The 21,645-nt window shown below is 37.4% G+C and overlaps 3 protein-coding genes, 1 long non-coding RNA gene and 1 other non-coding gene across 11 annotated transcripts in view; 4 read left to right on the top strand and 1 right to left on the bottom strand.

The window, feature by feature from the left end:
- The window catches only part of LOC100183062, a 9,175-nt gene extending 5,175 nt beyond the window's left edge, over positions 1 to 4,000 (top strand). For all 6 annotated transcript variants that reach the window (XM_026840244.1, XM_026840247.1, XM_018817657.2 and 3 more), the window contains 8 exons: positions 177 to 229; positions 467 to 560; positions 901 to 1,053; positions 1,742 to 1,878; positions 2,205 to 2,290; positions 2,664 to 2,832; positions 3,108 to 3,193; positions 3,528 to 4,000. In XM_026840244.1, coding sequence (XP_026696045.1) covers positions 177 to 229; positions 467 to 560; positions 901 to 1,053; positions 1,742 to 1,878; positions 2,205 to 2,290; positions 2,664 to 2,832; positions 3,108 to 3,193; positions 3,528 to 3,646 — 897 coding nt within the window. In that variant the 3' untranslated portion in view covers positions 3,647 to 4,000. The remainder of the gene's footprint in view (positions 1 to 176; positions 230 to 466; positions 561 to 900; positions 1,054 to 1,741; positions 1,879 to 2,204; positions 2,291 to 2,663; positions 2,833 to 3,107; positions 3,194 to 3,527) is intronic.
- Positions 4,001 to 4,092: 92 nt separating this feature from the next.
- LOC113475839 lies at positions 4,093 to 4,211 on the bottom strand. Its single transcript, XR_003397626.1, has one exon. It is a non-coding gene; the product is annotated as a 5S ribosomal RNA (ribosomal RNA).
- A 1,383-nt stretch (positions 4,212 to 5,594) lies between these two features.
- LOC113475758 lies at positions 5,595 to 6,815 on the top strand. Its single transcript, XR_003397528.1, has 4 exons — positions 5,595 to 6,019; positions 6,080 to 6,134; positions 6,187 to 6,225; positions 6,544 to 6,815. It is a non-coding gene; the product is annotated as an uncharacterized LOC113475758 (long non-coding RNA).
- Positions 6,816 to 8,414: 1,599 nt separating this feature from the next.
- Positions 8,415 to 11,698, top strand: LOC100176791. Its single transcript, XM_009859389.3, has 5 exons — positions 8,415 to 8,647; positions 8,967 to 9,459; positions 9,694 to 9,811; positions 10,095 to 10,697; positions 10,779 to 11,698. Exons 1-5 carry the CDS (start codon positions 8,510 to 8,512, stop codon positions 11,530 to 11,532), a joined length of 2,106 nt encoding a protein of 701 aa, XP_009857691.1. The 5' UTR covers positions 8,415 to 8,509; the 3' UTR covers positions 11,533 to 11,698.
- Positions 11,699 to 14,723: 3,025 nt separating this feature from the next.
- On the top strand, positions 14,724 to 21,455 carry LOC100187010. Of its 2 annotated transcripts, none has more exons than XM_026840215.1 (16): positions 14,724 to 14,823; positions 15,496 to 15,677; positions 15,952 to 16,039; positions 16,108 to 16,208; positions 16,588 to 16,675; positions 16,852 to 17,058; positions 17,130 to 17,255; positions 17,503 to 17,628; positions 18,040 to 18,177; positions 18,292 to 18,479; positions 18,805 to 19,036; positions 19,445 to 19,627; positions 19,700 to 19,798; positions 20,261 to 20,370; positions 20,965 to 21,090; positions 21,339 to 21,455. In XM_026840215.1, the coding sequence occupies exons 1-15, from the start codon at positions 14,784 to 14,786 to the stop codon at positions 21,082 to 21,084; spliced, it is 2,028 nt and encodes a 675-aa protein (XP_026696016.1). In that variant the 5' UTR covers positions 14,724 to 14,783; the 3' UTR covers positions 21,085 to 21,090; positions 21,339 to 21,455. The 2 variants fall into 2 exon arrangements, with proteins under 2 accessions (XP_026696016.1, XP_026696006.1); XM_026840205.1 differs by having other exon boundaries at positions 17,500 to 17,628.
- Positions 21,456 to 21,645: the final 190 nt, after the last annotated feature.

Here is a 21,645-nt window from a genome sequence, read left to right as displayed (position 1 = left end):
ATCAGCCATACATAAAAATGAAAAAAAAATCCAAAAAAATAATCACCCACAAAGTAACATACTTGGTAACTCATAAGCTGGCGCGAGGTGTACACCCGTGTTATAACGACTGTCGTTTTCCGGCCACGCGAGGATAAAGTAAGTTACATTCATTCATTCATTCATTCATGTTTTAGATCTCTCTCACGTTTGATTGCACCTACGAACTTCAATATGGTAAAGAACATAGGTAAAAATATTACATTATTTGTAAAATGTTTAATGTTTTTACATAAACTATCCAAAATTACACTAATTTGTTTTGATGGAACAAGTTAATTTATACTATACTGTTGGGTTTAGCATGCACACAAGTAACAGAACTGCTGTTGTTTTGTTGCTAATTCTTTTTGTTGTTTCAATTAATTTAATCTTCACCACTGTATTCAAATGGATGAATAAAGTTTATGTAATGTTTTCTATAAAGGTGCACTTCAACAGCTATTACGAGCAGGAAATCTCATCCATTTGTTGCAATTGTAGGAATTTCAAATGCAAATCACCTTAAATTTGTGTTTCAGGTAACTTTTTTTATTTATGCTAAAGTATTGTAATGTTAATAACATGTTTTACTACTTTTGCTTTACCTCTAACCAAGTGATATTATACAATAGTAAAATAACAGATTGTAAGTTTGTGCTTCAGACTATTGTGATAATAATGGCAGCGTCAAATCTTAAACCTATATGTTCTATAAGCAGACGCTGACCACTATATACCACTGCGACAGAAATAAAATAAATATTTTTTTGTTCTGCGAATTTGAACAGCCAATTATTGACTACTGGGTCGGAGCAAGTGCTGTTAGGTATCATCCCAAAAGTCTTACCTTGTCCATATATTATCTATTTGGTTTTGCAGGTTCAAAGCTTCAGACCAAAAGATGACCCAGTCTCCACATACAATGGTAAACTAACAGAGGGTAATTTTGAGCTTCGATACAAAGCTAGATGCCTTTATGGAAAAGATGTTCCAAGTATTTGTGATGTTGGTTTTGTGGTCAACAATACAAAGGTGTTATTTGTTTCGGCATATCATATAATGGTCATATACAAAGATTAATTTGTTTCTAATACTGTTATTTTAGGGAATATGATAAACCGCTTTAAGTATGAAAATTTAGCACTGAGCAGAATTGGTTCTCCTTGCGTTTAAAATTCATGCTTTGTTAGTTTGTTATATTTTGTAACCATGGCGTGTTAATGACTGTGGTTTTGCTGTAAATTCCCTTGGATTTGCTGTTCTAATAATCTGATCTTCGCTATTGTTATCGAAGATAGTCTACTTAAAAAAATGAATAATCAACCAAGGCACTAGTAATGAGTTGGTTTAACCATCAACAAAATAATTTTCACATTTAAAACTATGTTAGAATTAGAAAGTAGGGGTCATATATCTCATAAACATGAATATCTTGTTATATATACTGTTGCTGCCAGACATGATATGCTAAAAAAAGGGTTTTTCATCAAAAATTTTTACTAATTAACGTTTCGGCATTCTATTTGGGTCTTCTTTATCAGGGTGAATGACTTTAAACTCAATAAAAAGTGAGAAATGCTAATCAGTAATCACCCTACATAAAAAAATATATACACAGTAAGATCCTTCACTGTGAAAGAAAAGTTTGTTGAAGGAGCCAATTTACTAGTATGAATATCTTGTTTCTAAAGATCTCACTTAACCTCTTTATTTAATACAGGAGTGGGGTTCTTCCCCATTTACATTTACCGAATCTAGGCATATCCAATGGGTTGATCGATTTTATTCTCATAACTACAAATTTAGTCTGAACAACTACCCAATGCAAGTTGTTTTTGGTTATATCATGTTGTCAAGGTAATTTGTAGCCTGTAGGGTTTGTATATAACAACTTGGCAAAGTTAGTTTACAAAAAAGTGACGACGCTACCATTGTAGACATATGTACCTTTGAGCAAAACTCTCTACAGCATTTACTTCAACTCGGGAATTTATTTTGTGTTGAATAAATTGTCAACCATACACCCAAAACCAAAAAAAATCTAAAAAACTACCCACAAAGCTATATATGTACTTATAAGTGGGCACCAGTTGTATGAAACAGAACACCTATGTTATTACTAGTGTCAATACCCTACCATGCGAGGATAAATTTACATTCATTCATTCAAACTTATGTTTCAGAACTTGGGGACGCCTTGTTACGAAACCTCAAATTGAAAGTACTCTGACAAAGATCTTTCCAACTTTTCAGAACTATACTTGGGCAGGTAAAATACAGCTGCGGTATTTTATTTTTCAAACTAAATTTTGTTTTAGGCTGCTATCCATTATTCTGTAACTGGCCTTTGTATGTGCTAAAATTAATAAATAAATAAATAAATAAATAAATAAACATATTAACTCACCTTTTCTACAAATAAGTATATTATTCTATACTGTAACATATGTTTATCAGTCAGGCTAATTTTTAAATTGACCCTTTTCTAGTATCACCAATTGGATGTTTTAAAACTGTAGTCTATTCACTTCCCTTGTTGTTTTAATTAGTTTGAATTTCGCTATCCTGCTTTAAAGAAAAATATAAAAATTATGATTTATATTTTGATTTCTCTTCTCCTGCTTAATATAAATGCATTACAGCTCCATGTGCAACCAGTCATTTAGCAGTACCGGTAACATACACAATTGGCAAATCTTATTTGAGCAACTTTGTTCCTCCTTCCATGCACTCAGCAACAACCACTGGATTCTTACAGATTCGTGCTGAAGCATATGATGGTACTTACTATGCTATGTGCCCTGCTGTTAAGTAAGTCACTTCTAATTAAATTAGTGAAGAATATTAGTGGTACAACCCATTAGTGGGCAACCCATTAGTGACCAAATTATCAGCCATACATAAACAAAAATGAAAAAATCCTAAACAAAATAATCATGACCAAATAACATACTGATAACTTGTAAACTGGCACGAGGTGTATGAACACCTGTGTTATAACGACTGTCTTTTCCAGCCACGCAAGCATAATGCAAGTAATGTTCATTTATTTAATATTATAAACACAAGATATACTTCTTTTCCAGGTTATACAACTGTATAGGACATTATGTATGTATTGGTGGTGTGAAAAATGGATATAATCAAACATATGATTGCAGTGATTTTCCTGGTAAGCTGCAATGATTTAACTGGTAATTTTTTAACCAACATGCTTGAGACATTATTGAGCTACCATTGTAGACAACTGGGCATTATTGTTCTAAGGCTAAACAGTTAAGGAGATTTGCCACAAACTAGTGGTTCTATTATCTAAATTGTTAGCAAAAAAACAACCACCTACAAGTTATGTATGTAAACGGGCACAAAGTGTATGACACAGATCATGTGCTGGCTAGCTGTGTTCCAAAGATTGTTGTTGCCCTGTCACATGAAGACGTATAAGTTAGATTTATTTATTTATATATGGGTACATTACTAAAGTTTTATTTAAATATTTGTTACAGATTGGGAAGGCACAGAGAGACACGCTGGAACAAGCAACATTCCAGATTTCCTTACCAGTAAGAACTATGGCCATTCTACTAAAGACATTGAATCCACCATCATGATTTTTTATCGTTAAAAGCTCAACCTACAAGTAGTCTCCTCAGACAGTGAATAAACATACAGTGGAATAATGTATTACTCAATTAGTGTATTATGTTGTTTTATGTTAATCATCTTTTAGTTTGATTTATCTTTTCACATAGCATAAAGTCATAAAAAATGTGTATTCGCCCCTTTTATTCCTTGGACATTGTTGAAGTTTATATGATGTTATTATAGCACGCATGTTTTTTTTAAAACTTTTTTATTAGTATGATCTAAAAATATTTAATACTGATTTATAATTCTGCTTTTTAAACAGAATGTTTACACACTCTTATAGTCCAATTGGAATGTTATTTTGTTTAATAAAATGGTTAATTTCATTATACCGTTTGTAAGGTATGTGTCACACTTTTTATTGAGAAAGTAGATTCATTTTAAACAGGTAGTAGGCATAGATTTGTTTTTAAAAAAACGAAACGCCTACAACACCCGGTATTCCCAGGCGGTCACCCATCCAAGTACTAACCGGGCCCGACGTTGCTTACATTCCCAGATCGGACGAGATGGGGTGTTCTCAACGTGGTATGGTCGTAGACAGTTTCTTTTTTTGTTGAACACCTAATGTACTAAGCTCTGGATTATGCTCCACGTGTTCTAAGCTCAGTACTTCGCGCAGCATAATCCGACTCCAGTAAAACAGTCGCGCCTCCGTACGCCTATGTCGACAACTCGGTTTATTAAATAAACATACAGGCGGAATTATGCCACAGATAAACGTGAGAACAGCAAGAGTAAAAGAGAGCTCTCACTGCCCTTCCAACACAGAAAATAGAAGAACTTTTTCAGAATAACCGGAAAGAATGTTTTACGCTGAAAATTGGTGTTAGTTCGGCAAACGGGGAAAACGCAAGACGTCAATCATAAACACACTTGCGTTAGTAGGAAAGGGAGAGATGGGACATTTTTCACTCTAATCTTTACAACTTCCGTAGACCGTTCCTAAACGGTTAAAACACGATCAAGATACTTGGACATTATGTGCAACTAAGAAAATGTTGCGTATAGTAAAAGTTTGTAACTTGCTAAAAATAATATCTGAGGAAAAAGCCGGTTGACAGGAACCGATTAAAAAAAGTTCGTTCATTTACACTACATCGGATGGTGCATATATTTAAATACGCAATGGGTCTACAGATTATCAATAAAAAGGACCTCTACTACAAACAATGAAACAATTACGTAGCTTTAATTAGACGCGATGGGTATTACGAGTACGACTTCAATAATAAAGATTTAAGATAAAAGTGTAGTATAGGGTTGAGGAAGATGGGACACCTTTAGCACAGAATATTAAAATATCCTGATAGTGTTTTAAACAATTAACAACGATCTATGGGAGTCGTAATGATACAATTTTATAATTCCTTAAATGTTTTTTGCAAACTACCAAATGGGCCCTGAAATAGAATAAATATGTGTTCCATCTTACCCCTACTTTATACTATAATATAAACGTATAATATAATAGGGTGGATACACAAGAACAAGTGTTGGTTCCATGTGACCACCTGCGTGCTCAATTATATAGTATGCAAAGCACACATACAGGGCAACCGAGAAACGTGAAAAATTTAAATCCAGCCCGCCAATCATTTGATTCGCCGACGTCTCTTGTTATTGATTCCCCGGGCATGTAAAACGTCGTCCTTACAACACGTTGCACTAAGGCAGTTTGGATGAACCAGCGACAAAGCAACACTTTTTGGATATACTCAGTGCAGGATTATATACAAGAGTTGAAGTTAAGTACTACTGTTGCTGATAAGTACTTACACTATAAAGATTTATATATAAGTATGTGTAAACCTATTATAACTTTAGTATTGTGCCTTGCGATTAGTATTTTTATTTGAACTAATTTAATATTTGACAAATTTATTTCAGGAATTTCGCTTCGGTTCTTATTTTTCTCACAATATAGGTCACTTGCGACGTCACGTCGGTTTACACAATCGCTGCGTTACGTCACAATGCGTCTGTATGACATCGCGTCATAACCGCTTCGCCATCGCCCGTGATTATTACGTCATAGTTCACGCCCGAGATCACACGTTAGCGGAGATTAGCGACGTAACAATGCGGTTTCTTATATACTCTTGCTATTTGCGACATTTTTTCATGGGGCCCCATGCGCGCTTTGCGTCGTCGCAAGGCACATTACTTAATAATATTATTTTTTTCCTAAATTATATTCGTGCCGTTAGCACAAAATAAAGCATGAAGATCAAAGAATTGGTAAAGTATAAATCACAATATACATTGTTACGTACACCAGCTCTTTTCTAGATGACATCAGAGATGTGACGTCACGAAGTGGTGATGACGCAAAAGAAGAACCCACTTCGTAAGTTGTTTTTCGTACCTATATTTATTATTTGAAACAACATTTTTCTCGATAATTTAGAACATGGTATGTGACGTCACAGAGGATCTGAACAAAGTGTGAATTGGGAATAAAGGTAATTGTGACGTCATTATATAAACAGACATTTAACTATTTTGTTGTTGCAGAAAAGCCAGCGTATATGCTGCCGGAAAAAGAGCAATAAGGTAGTGTACTGTTTTCTGTTACTGTCATAATAAAAAATGTATTATTTTGCCAAAAATTAGTTTGGAAATGAACCGGTGACGATAAGATGTGTCGTTTGTAATAATATTACTGTAACGCAAGATGGTTTTCAGCACCTATAATTCATTATTTCCTAATCGTGTTTTAACACTCAAAACGCTTTTTGGAGTCTTGGGGATACGGTTATATAATTCCGTATATAATTATGTAATCATCTTTGTTTGCCATCAAATGGGATAATAAAGGAGAATAAAAGCACGGACCATCTTACCCCTACCTAATTTACGTTCGTTTTGCAGACGAAGAGCAAAGACAAAGACGACGAATAAGAAAGCCGGTTTGAGGTTTTGCTTAGACTTAAGAGTTGTGTGTTGTTGGGGTGTGGTTGCTGGAGCACTCTTACAGTGTTGCCGGATTTGTGTTTGTGCCTCATTTTCGCTGGACCTAATGTGGCCAGCCTTTTTGTCAGTCACTACTTTAGTGCATTTTGCATTTCAGTGAAATATATGTAATGAAACTATGGCAAACATCTTGATGGATCGGATTTTGTTGTTGTACACGTCATTATGTGTTTCTTCTGTGAAGGTCGAATCTTTTAATGATTCTGCATTGTCCTAATCACTTGATAAGATCGGCATGTTGGTACACAAATACTTTAGTAAAATCCACGCGCATTATAATATACACGCAGTTAAATTTTTTAATTGAATATCCCTTATTTTTAGATAATTGTCCCCTTTAACCAGTTGCTATTATTTTTACTAAAGCCTAATTGTGACGCTGGCCACGTTACAATTACGCTACGCCGATGGGTCTTTGAGGCCCAGCGTTCGATGCGGTTATGTCACTGTTCTAGACTGAGTTATGTTACCGTTGGGATGTTGCGTAGACGTCGCCGCCGGTAGTGATGCTACGCTCGGTTATTTAGGTCACTATTACTGCGGTTCGTAACAACCTGAAGCAGTTCCATGACGGTCGAAGCAGTGCTTAACATCCGAACGATATTATATTGTGTGAAGATAGGACGAGAGTATCGCGGTACCAACATGGTGACTTACCTTTTGATTGGGACATCCGGAGCCGTTATTGGCTTCGACTCCTTGTGGTTGGACATTTAATAATTTGTACACTGCAGATGATTATCCTTCAGGATTGGAACCATATTTTCTTTAAAGATATTTCAATGATTATGTCCGCGTTAATTACCTTTTGTATATATAACCGTCCCATTTTAGATATGCGTGAGCTGGTGTGTGTATTGCATGCCCTTTTTGCACTTTTTTATTTGCACCTCGTCGTATTCTTTTTGTCTTTTTGTTGTTGTTGTTGTCGTGCACATGTTTATGTGCATTCGTTGTATCGTTTTTGTCTATGGGGGTTTCTTTAACCTGCGTGGACAGTAACATCCCGCAAGGGTTTCTCACCTAAGTAGAAACCCACTACCATTGGCTGGGGGCTTGTCGTGCCGTAGTGGCTTTCCACCAACGCCAGCCACATAAATGATAAAGATATTTTAATCCTGTTTTAGTTTTTTAGAAAACAACTAATTTCTTGGGAGACCTGTAGCGACTGCTGTTTCAATTTCCACTGACATCGCGTTTTTAGTACGGTTAATAACAAACGTCAAAACTTTTTTCCATTGTCTTTCATCGCAACCGAAGAAACTTCATTTTATTTAAAACTTTTTACAACTGATCCTAGCATATATCACCACCTAATTTGCGTGTTTGATTGACGCTTTTAACACGATGCTAATAGAGAAAATTATTGACGGTAGTGTAACTCACGAACTTGGTTGTGTATGTTTATATGTCTGGCTTTTATCGTTCTCAATAAACTCGTTATGCACGTGGTCCACTATTAGAGCCAGGCTCTCTTGTCGTCTCTTCGAAGGGGTTGTGAACTGTAAACCCGGAACGGCGCCAATTTCGGAAAGAAGTTTATTTGATGATCGGTGGATAGTGTTGATACGCGAAAATATGTTGTGTAAATTATCACTAGTTTTTGAGGTAGATCCCACACCCGGCGGAAATTTGTGAGGTTGATTAAACAGACGAAAGAAAGCGCGGACAGAAAAAGTGAGACTGAACCAACGTAGACTATAGTTAAAATGGCAACTGTCTATAGTGTGTTTTACCTAAATTTTCATTATTCTGTTAAAAACTTTGATTGACTATTGATTGTAATGTTTTCAATTTTGATAGGCGTCTGTATTTAATTACTCAAAAGAAAATTTATTGCAAAGAATTCATAACGTAATTGAAAATGAAAATGGCTCAGCCTATCTTTGGACGTTTGAGCAATGGAGAAATTCGACTAAAGTATTCTCCTGCTGCCATAAAGGTGATTCACGAAAACGAGAAGAATGGATCCTCTCCAACATTTTGTCTTCCTCCTGATCAGGTTAACTTTGATATATTCGAAATGTAACTTTTGTGCCAACGGTGCACCTATGTTTGTCCAATGCTATCGTCAAAAATCGCCACTTTTGGAAATCCTACTTAATTTAGTATGTAATTTTTTCTTTGTTAAGTTATTGGTGTGCGTGGGAAATTATGGCGTGCATCACTAAAAGTTTGTAAACAAAATTGCTTGTCTACCTGCCGTACTTTGCAGACTGGATGTTAATGAAATAGGCGTCGCCAATTCTTGCCAAATTAGTGCGAGTCCTACTGATGGACATCTTATGGTAATCTTTATTAAACATATGGTTATTTTTTAGGTAAGATCACGGGCCATGCAAGCTGTAATGCAGAGGCAGGGCAATACAGATGATGAAGTGGAAGTTCTTGGGGAGTATTTGATGCAATTCGGAAAGTTCCGAAACCAGTCGTTCAAATGGATACTGGAAAATGCATTTGGGTTTGCGGTTTGGTTGCTGTGTGATATGCGTGCTGAGGTTTTTACTGAAGCTCCGTTGAGTAAAAACAAAGCTGCTTTTATGAACTATGCTTGTTCTTTTTGGGAGGTGCAAGAACATGTTAAAAAACTAATGAAGACAAAAGAAAAGGGGAATAATAAACCACCCGCTTCGAAGAAAATGAAAATTGTGGATGACGAAATTTCCTCCATGAGTAAGCAATCAAAGTTGGAAAACATTCAAGGTGTTAATTTTAGTACGACACCTACACAAGATGAATACAGGGCTTCGAGTGACTTCATGGTCGGTACAAAACGGAGTGTTCTTTCTCAGAAACAGAAAGCGGGGTATAAAGGTAATTTGTATATAAACTTAGGTGCAACAGCCCCACTTTTCAATTGACGTTTTTCACCACAATTTTTATCTATAGCAATAGCTTGTTTTAAAAGCTGTTGTTTTGCTGTTGATTTATTTTATTTGTTCTTCAAATAACATGATCTTCGCTATCATTTTTAAAAAGATAAATAAAAAATATGTTATGTTATAACTTACAAGCTTTGTGTGTGATACCTTTTAAATATTTTAATAGAATCCCTCTTACCTGGTGGTTGGCAACAAACTTTACCCAAAGTCGACCACACATGGGTAGCTCAGACATTCTTTAAACAAAATGTTTATACTGGAAAACCAGAACTTGACTTGGCAAGGTAAACAGACTGCCGAGACTGGTATTATTTAAATGGAACACCTCAATGACAAAATACAACTACATTGTTATTTTATTTAAAAACCTTAAATCACCGAACAATAGCGGGACGGATTATAAACGAATAAACAACGCAGTTAAATTGAATATAAATGAAACACCACAATATGTTGCTGGCTTGCAGCTGAATTTATTAAGGCCACATAATAACCTATATATATATTATATAAATATTTTTTGCTTTGCCTCAAACCTGTTTTACATTACATTTCTATTTATTACAGAATTGATAAACTTTGGTGGTATCCACCTCAGCCACCCCTTCGGTGTACAGAGCAACCAAATCCTTCAAGATACTTTGGTCACAAGTTACTTATGTGGATGCCGACACTAATTTGGCGATCAGTGCTGGTGTGCCCTTATCCAAACTGCTCTCAGGTTCTCACAAGTGCAGGAGTTTACCACCACACTAAACAAGTGATGGACTTAGATGACAGTTACTACATGGCTGCAGAACATTTGAAATGTTCTAAATGCAAAGAAAAGTACATCAGTTGGGATGAGAATATTGTCAATCAGTTATGTATTGGCCACAGACTACAGTTCCCAGTTCTCCTATCATATAAACCTGCTTGTGACAGTTATGTTATCAGTATGCTTGGTCAAACTGCTTCTGGCTTTAGCACCATTCAACTGCACAAGGAATTAAAGGAAATGCATAGTGATAAATGGCTGAGGCAAACTGTACAATACTTATCCGACTGTCAGAGATTTATGAAATTTAGCAAAGACCATTTGAATTTGAAGCCCATATTCAAGAAACCACCTCAGTTCATTGAATACACGATACAAATGCCAGAAGTTAATCCCACTACATTGACACTACTGTAAGCATGCTACATCTACTATTTCGTTAAGATGTCTTTACTCCACCTCTTCATTCGTCTAATAACTAATAATTTATACAGCGAGAAGAAGAAAGAACTAGATTTACTAAAACGAAGTCTTGGTTTGGAACAACCAGGGATGACCTCATCACAACAACCAATACCACCACAACAACCAATACCACCACAACAACCAATACCACCCCAACAACCAATACCACCACAACAACCAATACCACCACAACAACCAAAACAACCACAACAAACAATACCACCACAACAACCAATACAACCACAACAACCAATACCACCACAACAACCAATACCACCACAACAACCAAAACAACCACAACAAACAATACCACCACAACAACCAATACCATCACAACAACCAATACCACCTCCAATAACATTAAATATTCCAGTTACATTCAATGTTCCCGTAAGCACAACTGGCGAGGCGAAAATTCAACAGACCCCGTTAATCATACAACCTGCTTACCTTATACCTATTGCTCCCAAACGAATAAGCATGAATGTATTTGACGCACCGATGACCAAAAGCAAGCCCATATTTGACGCACCCATGAACAAAAGCAAGCGTAATTACTTGAAAAGGAAACATAAGGAAGAACAAGCTGGGAAAGTGCGAAGGTCATATTATAGACCTGGACCAATTAAGTGTGGAAAATGCAAAAAGATTCGGGAGTCTGAAAATCACAAACAATATTATGGGAATTGGTATTGCAAAGAAACTAACCCAAAAACACATGGAGAGTGGTTAAAAGTAATGAAAGAAACAGGAATTGGACGCAAAAAAGTAAATGATTTTTAACAGTAATTATTTTAATCATATCACTGCCTTTTTATATGCTTTTGCCACCATTGTACCCTTTACCACAAAATGATCACTACAATTTCCACAAAATCTTCACTAGCCATTTTCATTAAATCTTCGTCACCAAAACCTTAACACAGTAAAAATCAGAGTGATCAGTTTATTCGGAAGGAACACATACTAACGTTAAGTTTACGTGGTGTTGGGGGTTTGGGTAACAGTTCAATGGTAGGACTCCATAACACGAAGTCGACAGCTCAGTTCATCGGTGGACAAACGAGCGGTACGAGGCTATGGAGAAACGTGAGGACAGCTAAAGTATAAAGTCAGCTCATACTGTCCCTCACAACACAGAAAATAGGAGGGCTTGTATAGGATATGGAACATGTGCGCGAACACAAAAAACGGAAGAGATAATTGACACCAAAGAATGGCAGGCTGTCCTGTCATTTCCTTGTGGTAATAGGAACACGCAGGATGTGTCGCTCAATCATAAATACAGTTACGCCAGATAAAATAGTTACGCAACACGGCTGTTTAATATTTAATCTTTATGCATTCAGTTAATTTGGGTAAACTTAAACTATAATATAAAATCTGTGCTCGACGCCCACCCAACCGCTACAATGGCAACTTCAGTATACTATGGTGGCAACAATATCCTGGTTTGTTCTTTATTTCTCACAACTCTTACATCTGAAAAATTATATGTTGTGTAGGAGTGGAAGTCCCAATAGAAATTGGATCATCGACCGCTTTTCAAAAAATGTGATTCGTTTTGGCCGGATCGTTTTTGTGCATATTTTACGTTTAGGGCCCAAGTAGGAAGTATTAAAACTCCGAGCTAACATATTTCCGCAAGTTGAAGCAACGCTGGTGTTTTGTAAGAAAACGCACTTTACGTAGTATATAAGCGGGTGTTCGGGTGAGCTCTTATAATTAAGGCTACCTAAACAGTTTTCGTTGTTATTCCAGCCTCCAGATTCGTGTGCAATCGTAATTCCAAACTTGAGTGATTATATCTCACTTGTCTAGCGTACTCGTCATCTATTCTTGCTCTTTTTTTACCTCCAACTGTTAGAACTCATGACGTTCTCATTTCCGTCGTCGGTAGTGGGCGATCAAGAGCCATTGGTTAAAAAAAGTAGCTCCTGTAAAAGGTTTAAATTATTTTAAAAATATACTGTACTGTGAAGAAAGATGGGACATCTTAAGCACGTAATATCCTGATCGTGATTTAAACATCAGCAACGCTCACAGGGCGTCGAAAGATACGGTTTTATAATATTTTTAGTTTACTGCCTGGAAAATGGGACGAGATAGAATGGACACGTGGCCCATCTAACCCCGACCTACTTTATACAGTCGATGTTTTCTGTTTGACGCTTAACTTTTTGTAGAACTTTCGGAAAACATTTTTGGGAATTACTGTGACCAGTTCAAAAATATAGATCTTGTTTCGTGCGCTTACCTATAATTGTAGGAATATTCTTTTATTTAAAGACTACACACTTATATTAGCACGTGACCTGTCACTGAACAGACGTATTCATTATAATTTACCGTTACGTCATCGTGTGTAATATATTCTATTTACATAAGCCATATACCAATTATACTTTGACCTTTCCCGAATAAAAGTCTTGTTATCTCAGCTGATTCTTTATTCTAACGTCAATACGCATGTGATTGTGGAGTATCGTCAAACTTTACACCAGACGACCAACACCACACGTTCAAAATTCGGGGGTTACGATAAGGTCTGTGTATTCGCCTTTAATTTCAACCGGTGTGGTATATTCACTAGTGCGGCCTGTGGGTTTGTTTATCGCCAAACAAAGTAAGCTGTTGGTTATTGGCTACGCAAACAAGAGGTTAGCTAGAATACGGCGGCTAAGTTTATTAAAACATAGTAGCCATATTAATCAAGACGAGTCTGTGACCTCGGGTCGGACAACGTCTCGCAACTAGATGCTGTAGATTAGCCTCAGTGTGCTCTGCTTTGTAGTTTGTATTGTGACGTAATAGAGTAAACGCGTGAACAAACATTCGGACAAGAAGTCAATATTTTATGGGGCAGTCGACCCAGTGTAGAGTCAAATCGCTGGCCTTGCAGGTTGATCCGAAATTTTATCGCATCCTGGAGGAAGTGAGCCATTAGAAGTACGTTGAGATTTTCCACAGATATATTGCAGCTAAGTTAAAGATAAGATATTGCTTATACGGATTACGCTTGCGACGATTTATCTCCGAAATAGCAGCTTTTTTTAAGTAATAAGAAAAAGCTTAAGGCGCTACCTTCAAGTTCATAACACTGAGGTGCCTTGCTGAGCAAGTCATAAATTTCGTCTATGTCGTTAGCAACACCAGCCGTAATTTTGAAGTCAGTGCTCGTAACCGTTCAGTCAGAAAAGCACTATAAAGAGTGGGCGAAGTTTTATTGCGTCTTGAAGCAAAAACTGAAGCCGCGGCAGCAATAAAGAGATTCCAGATTACATATGGAACATTACGTTTTGTGTCGCAACAATAGCCTTGTTTATTTTATAGTGGGCTAAAAAGCACTTTGTGACATCACAATGTACGCATTCAGTACTGATTTAAAATCGTGTCTGTCGCGCCGAGAATGACAGAACACACTTTTGATATATTTTTTGAACGAAAAGGGTTGCGCACAAGTAGGCCAAGTGTTCGTCTTTACAGGGGAGTGGATAGTTAGCTAATGACGTAAGATTACTTCGCGTGTTATAAATTCCAACGTTTTTCCACGAACAATAAATTAACACGCTTCGACGTGGCTGGCAAATTAAACGTTAGGAATAGTGGTAAGGTCGACTTCTTAAGTTGTAGTATAGAACCTGGTTTACCGCGTGCGACCAAGGTTTCGTTTAAGTTTATGCACAGATCGTCCGTGTGGCAAATTGCCGAGAAATGCGGCCGTTATTATAATCTGTATACAACAAAGCAGGCTTTTACGCAGTACGGGGCAATAACAGCATGGTGAAACACGGGCAGGTGGTTTAAATTGTTTATTTGCTTGTTCGGAAGCATCAGGCAGCTCATCCGTTTATCCGCGCAATTTGCTGACGGCTCACAACCACCGTTAAATTATGTATAGCAAGGCGGTCAGCGCTTCAGGGACCAGTGTGGCATTTTACTGCTTCGTTTTATCAGCTATTTGTACGTTGCAGGTTTGTGAGAAATTATTTTGTGACCTGCGAGCGACGATTTAAATTATTCTGCCGCCAAATATGCGAGCACTGATTGCGCTGGCATCATTCTTAGCGCAAGGTAAGAAACTATACACATAACCATTACATTAGTTTGCTTTGCAATTTGAGATACCGATATGCGCTGAAGTTGTATAGTAATATTACCCCCATTGAAATCATGTATGGCCTTATCATCGTACCCGCCTATTTAGCCGCCAGGTTTCTAAGCTAAGTTTCGTAGCCACACATTCTAGGTACGTGGGTGGTTGTTGTGTATGGATTTTGCTTACACAGAGTTTTACTTATTTACGTTTTATTTATTTAAAACGAACATGGATTTTTACGGTATACATGGAAACTTAATTGAAAATACAGTAGTGTGGGGAAGATAGGACACCTTTAGCACACAATATCCAACTATCTTGATCGGGTTTTAAACAATTAAACAACGGCCTATATGTAAGTCCTCGGGATACTGTTTTAAAATTCCCTGAATGATGCTTTATGTTTACTACCACGTAGGACGAAACAGAATGAAAAGTTGTCCAATCTTTCCTTCCTACTATATTATGTTACATTACACGGTTACAGTACAACCATACTATATAGTATGGTAGTAAGGAGACTGTGATAGTAAATAATATGACAGTAAGATGTTACCGAAGATACCGTTAAGTTTGTGCACGTCATACCTCGCCGTGTTGTTTTGCTGAAATTTACAAAATCCTTTTCTCATGTTTATTCATCCTAGTCGGATTTTCATCTGGATCACATGACATTCGATTATCGTCGTCGTCACGCATCACCACTCTCAGCGCTGACGTCACAGTAGAGGCAAGCAAAACCGCAACAACGGCTATAATCGAACTTTATTACGAAGCGGAGGGAAACCCCCTGGCGGGCCAGATCGTGCCAAGTAAAACCGGAAACAAGGTATTTCTATATACTAAGTATAAAGATAGCTATCTATAACACAACCAGTAGTACACGGATGGTGTTTGCCCAGTTTCATTTGCTTGTTGGCAGACATGCTCCGTTAGATAAAATATGCTTTTCATTGGCCACTTCGGCAGCATAAGAAATATTTCTCTTCGCTAACGGATCGATTGAGGTCTAAGAATCGTCACTTACAACTGTCCTGTGCTTTCATTGTGATGTCATAGGAGGAACATTAGTCGCTCATTGTCTGTGTATTGTTATGTCACAGGGAGACGAACGGACGCCTTTAGTGTTCGATTGTGGTTACTTTTCACGTTTGGGCGAATACAGGTTCGCCCTTCAAGACCCCATGCGAGGTAATTATTAACGCATAATTTCAAAACATGACGTCACGATAGCATCGACTGACCATTACGAATTCCAGAGTCACGTGTCATGACCAACGTCACTGTGAGCGCCACCAAGCGACCAGAAATCGAACTCAGGACGAAATCAAAACATGAGGCGTCAACTACCGACGTAAAGGTAGTGTTGATATGGTTGCGTATAATAATGAACATTGTTTTTAATAAATATCAAAAATTATAGATTGTTTTCATTGTTTTATAACATGCTCACAGGAAAAATGAATCTTTGATTTGTTTAAGACGTTTATGGAGATATAGTATACCCGGGGGTAAAATGGGGACCTTAAGCACATATTATCCAAATAAACTGATCGTGTTTTAACAACGGTCTATGGGAGTTGTGAGGATACGGTTTTTTAACTCTTTCAATGTTCATTGTTTACTACAAAATGGTATCAGAAAGTATAATAAAACATTGTCTCATTTCCCCAACCCCACTATATATACGATTTGGTAAAAACTTCGCTTATTTTAAACCCCTTTCCTTATATTACCAGGTAACTGTATCGTTACCTCCCATCCTATGTTCATCAGCTGTGGTCAACCAGTACCCGACGTTTATTCGATTTCTACGAAATAATTCAGGTAATGTAAAACCCTGCTTGTGTACCTTCAACACGTTTGCTTAATCAGATGTGTGTGGTGGCCCATTGTTATCACATAAAAAGAAACTTATTTTGTAAATTTTTATTTTAATTTGCTTTTTTTAACGTTTTGAAATAAAGTTTAACATAAAAGTTTTTGTAATATTTTCCTTTTAGTCGTCATGGCAACGCGTGAAGTCACATTCCCGCCATCTTCAGTCGTTTTCTTGTGTGACGTATTCAACCAACCTGGTAGTTACGTCGCTCAGCTGGTCATGTCTGTGCGTAATAGTGACGTCATAGTCGCCGAGAGCAACGTCATGGAAGTCAACTGGAGCGGAGAGTACTCGCTTGACGTCACTGATGACGTCACAAATTGTCAAGGTATACGTTATTCCTCAATTTCGCCGCTCATAAGGTATTTGCCTCTGTAACCAGCACCGATGTTTTTTCAGGTGGATCGATTAAAGTATTTTACAAACGACCACCTTGTGTGCCTCCCAATGACGTCATACAGGCCGTTGCCATGGGTAACGACGGGGAGACTTTCGATCTTGGCAACCGCACGACTCGTAGCGACGGTAAGTACCATGTTTTGTGTTTGTTACGAAACATCTGTTGATATTTGTGTTCAAAGCATTAGTAGAAGGTGTGAGTTTACTTATTTCACGTGTCGAACAATATTTTCTCTCGTTATACAATCTGTATGCATGGACGAAGCTATACAACAGTATAGGTTAAATTCTTTTTTCTCAGACGAATTAAATATATTTACCTATTTTTCAATAATGTTTAAAACAAACATAGCGTTTTGTTTTTCCACAGAAGATTTCGTCGAGTTTGAATGTCAATCGATATTCGATAAATTACACAACAGTCCTGGCGTTTGTTTCCGCTACATGACTTCTGGGGTTGCCATGAGAACCGTCTGTAGGCGAGCCAATACAAGTTTAAGTATGTATTCCGTATAGATGTTGACATATTTACCGAGCTTTACTTTCGAAAATTGCGTTGTTTTGGGAGATCAATTTGACGATGTGGCCAAATGATAAGCGCGCGTGTTTCTAACCTAGAGATTACGGGTTAAAGGCTCGTCGCTGCTACCATTGTGGGTGTACGTGTCGTTGGGCAAGACACAAAACATAATAATAATAAAATAATAATAATAAAAAATAACACAAAAAATAATAACCCACAAACACATGAACAAAAATTCCTCTAAATTAATTTGGAGAAAGTTACAAACGTGGTAGCTCGTAAGCGGGCACGAGGCGGTGTATGAAAGAGAACCCTTATGTTATAAGAACTGTCCGCTTGCGCCGGGGAAAAGGTTCCATTTACTTATTCATTCATAATGCTTTGCAGACTTTGGTGTATCTGGATCATGGACTACTTGGTCCTATTGGAGTCAATGTGAACGACCTTGCAGTGTTTCCCTCAGCAGAAGGACAAGAACGTGCGATAATCCAAAACCTATGGGTGGCGGGCAACACTGTTCTAAAGGTATTTCTGTTTTGAAGTTTAATAATCGGAAAACTTCGAATTAATGAAATGCCTTTTTGTAAAAACAACACCAAGTCGTCATCTTACACATATCCTGTTCAACATTTAAAACAGATCCTGGAATAAACACCGAGTATCAGTTTGAAGTAGGACAACCAAGCAATTCGGGTTGCGGATTCGCCTCTCTGATGACGTCAACGAATGCGTCATCACCGTGCATGTGTGGTTGTTTTGTAGAAGCTTATCACACGGGTGTTCTCACTTCACCGGTGCAGGGACAGTGTGGACATAATAACGAAGTTGTGAGTATACTGTTACAATAAATTAAATATGAATTTTTTAAACGTTGATAATTTATAAATTAAAGCACATTTGCACAAATTATCTGTAAATTCAGCATCGTTGGTATTCATTAACATTTTTATATGTTTTTTTTTTATATAAAAACTGCGCAACTATGAAAACCGTGGGTCGGACTCTTTAGGCTCTCTATGAGTGTCCTTGGAAGTTGGGGTAATTGGTCAACTGACCAAAATTCATCTCGTGCTACGGAATACCCGTGTTATAACGACTGTTGTTTAAAGCAAGTTACATGCAACCGCAAATTAACTATGGTTTTATTGTAAGGTATGGAGGTTCTACACTTCTCCTGGAAAATTTCTCCGCTTCCGTTTGATTTATTCCCAACTTGTTGCTGGAGAACTGCTCACCATCACTGACGAGTGGAAGACCACCGCTATGAGGTCACAGTTACGCAGTGTGACGTCACAAGCAAACATCGCCACCGTGCGGTATAAACTACCGCCAATGAATGACGTCATCGCATCTTGCGGCTTCATGCTCTTGTATAAAGTAATCGGTAAAACTCGAGTGTAGTTTTGAAGTTTTAATATTTAACATTAAACTGCTAATATAAAATTAAATAATATAGTAGGGTGGGGGAGGATGGGACACCTTTAGCACAGAATATCCAAATATCCTAATCGTGTTTTAAACAATTAACAACGGTGCATGGGAGTTGTAAACATAGATGTTCCTAATTCTTTGAATGTTTTTTTGCTTACTACTAAATTGGAAAATAAAATAGAATGAACAGGTGTCCCATCTTCCCCCACCCTATATAAGTTATGTAAAATATTGTTTAAAATTAAAGAACGGTGATATTATTATACCTATACCTAAGATAATATACCTACCCTGAGTTCGTGTTACTGTTAATAAAGGTAAATCAATCGATTAGCTGAGAATTTACAATTTCCTCTTTCAGATAGCAGCAGTTTGCAAACAACACCGTCGCCTAGCAACAATACTGACGTCATCAGGAAGAAGGAAACTTGGATTGATGACGTAGTCAAAAACCCTGTGATGGCGGGTGGGATCACTGCTTGTGTCGTCATAATCATAGTCGTTGTAATCGTCACAGTTGCGACTTGTTGTCGCTTAAAAAGAAGTAAGTGTGTTCGAATGAGTATGACGTAAGAGGTGACGCAATTTGATGACGTCATTTTTTTGGCATGTTTAGGAGATACAAAACGCACGACAGAAGTAATGTCCATGTCGCACCGTCTCACAACGCCACCTGACGGTAAAAGCTGCAGCAACATCGTAGAAAGTGAATCAGGTATTTATAAAATTGTTATAAGCTCCGAACTAACTAATTGAGCAAAGTTAATTTTGCCAAATACGCTACTCGAAATATAATTACAAACTTTTCTCGTAAATTCATTTCGTGCATATACGATGGAAGATATTTACAACTGCTTTTTATATTTTTTACCATAAGGCAAGATGAACTTATTACCCGGTTGCCCAAAAGCATATTATGTTAAGATACGATAGATAAGTTTACTGATTCATCAAGTATAGACGAGCATTACTGTGGGGTAATCGTCTGGTGAATAACCAACCTCATGATGACGTCATCGAATATTAAACCTCACGATGACGTCATTGAATATCAACCTCCCTTTGACGTCATTAAACTTCAACCACATTATGAAGTCAATAAATTAATAACCTCACCACGACGTCATATCAAAATCCGTATGACGTCATTAACCTCATTATAACGACATTGTTACAGACAGACCGGCCCCTGTTGGGGAAACTGGTTATTGTGACGTAGAGACCCCGGTGACCCCGAAACCTCGTGCAGCTTATTATCTCGCACAGCGACAGTTACAACTTATGAAGGTAGGTGTGGGGTGATTAATCAACGGTTTAAATATTGTTGGCCGAGTTTAGGCAACCTTGTGTGTAGTCACATCATGCAATGTATAACCGCTGGTGAACGAAGATATAGTAGGGTGGGGAAGACGGGACACCTGTAGCACATAACTGTTTATCGACAACGGTTGATTGGAGTCGTGGGAGTACGGCTTTATAGTTCTTCTCGATTTTTTTTGTTCACTACCAAAAGGGACGAGATAGTATTCATAAAATGGTGTCCCATCTTCCCCACCCTACTTATACGCGTTGGTTAGGTTATGTTGGGTTAAGACGGCACCGTAAAACATATGAATGCTCGCTTCGTACCTTGAGAATCATGTATATCGAAGCTTGGTGCTGTCATAGTGTGTATCTATTGACAAGACACCCAACAGTATTAGAATCATTCTAGTTTGAATCAAAGAAACCGCCGAAGTGTAATATCAATTCTAATATCGTAACTTCAAATCCCCATAGTTTGCCCTCGTGTGCGTAATGAATAAAATTATAAGTGTCTTATTAAGTTTATTTATCCTTACATGATTTGTTAAACAACAAGCACGTCGCTTTCATCCATAGAAACTCGGCACACAGGATTCGGTTCAAGTTTATACAGCGTCGTGCGCGAACGATCAGAACATTCGCGAACAAGAAGCGTTATTATTTGGAAACCTTCAAAATTCAGATGCCGCCACGTGACACAAGGTATATCGCTTCACAATCCTTTATAACAGGGTGGGAGAAGCCGGGATATTTTTATTTATTCTATTTTCTCGCCCCATTTGGTGGTAAAAAGAAACTTTAAAAAAAGATAAACCATATCCTCACGACTCCTATATACCGTTGTTAATATTATTTCGAATATTTGGAAATATGTGCTAAAGGTGTCCCTAATATATTAAATAAACAAAAAATAGTTTTGGTGAATAACAAGTTGAATTTTGCATTTGCAGGTTATGCATTGCAGTGCATGAGATTGGAAGCAGATTAAACATGATTCGTGTCGCTTGAACATAAGGTGTATATGCAGATATCGTACTTGCTGTCAATAAAACCACTCGTTCGTACTACGATCGTTTTCTAACTCAGTTACCCGAGCCATGGAATTGAATGTATCTTATTTTATCCTCGCGTGGTCGGAAAACGACAGTCGTTATAACACAGGTGTTCTGTTTAAACCTGGTGCTAGTTTACGAGTTACCACGATTGTAACTTCGTTGTTGTTTATTTTTTATGTATGAATGACAATTCAGACGACCC

The sequence above is a fragment of the Ciona intestinalis genome, chromosome 2, assembly GCF_000224145.3.
Source record: "Ciona intestinalis chromosome 2, KH, whole genome shotgun sequence".
In the NCBI taxonomy this organism is placed as follows: domain Eukaryota; kingdom Metazoa; phylum Chordata; class Ascidiacea; order Phlebobranchia; family Cionidae; genus Ciona; species Ciona intestinalis.
This window is presented reverse-complemented; position numbering and strand designations above follow the sequence as displayed.

Bases quoted from the DNA above. Each gene is read 5' to 3' on its own strand.
- LOC100187010 (XM_026840205.1), top strand. From the start codon at position 14,784: ATGCGAGCACTGATTGCGCTGGCATCATTCTTAGCGCAAG. The intron at 16,676-16,851 runs GTAATGTAAAAC...TTTTCCTTTTAG, and splicing joins ATTTCTACGAAATAATTCAG to TCGTCATGGCAACGCGTGAA. The intron at 19,799-20,260 runs GTATTTATAAAA...ACATTGTTACAG, and splicing joins CATCGTAGAAAGTGAATCAG to ACAGACCGGCCCCTGTTGGG.
- LOC100176791 (XM_009859389.3), top strand. From the start codon at position 8,510: ATGAAAATGGCTCAGCCTATCTTTGGACGTTTGAGCAATGGAGAAATT. The intron at 9,460-9,693 runs GTAATTTGTATA...ATATTTTAATAG, and splicing joins ACAGAAAGCGGGGTATAAAG to AATCCCTCTTACCTGGTGGT. The intron at 9,812-10,094 runs GTAAACAGACTG...TATTTATTACAG, and splicing joins CCAGAACTTGACTTGGCAAG to AATTGATAAACTTTGGTGGT.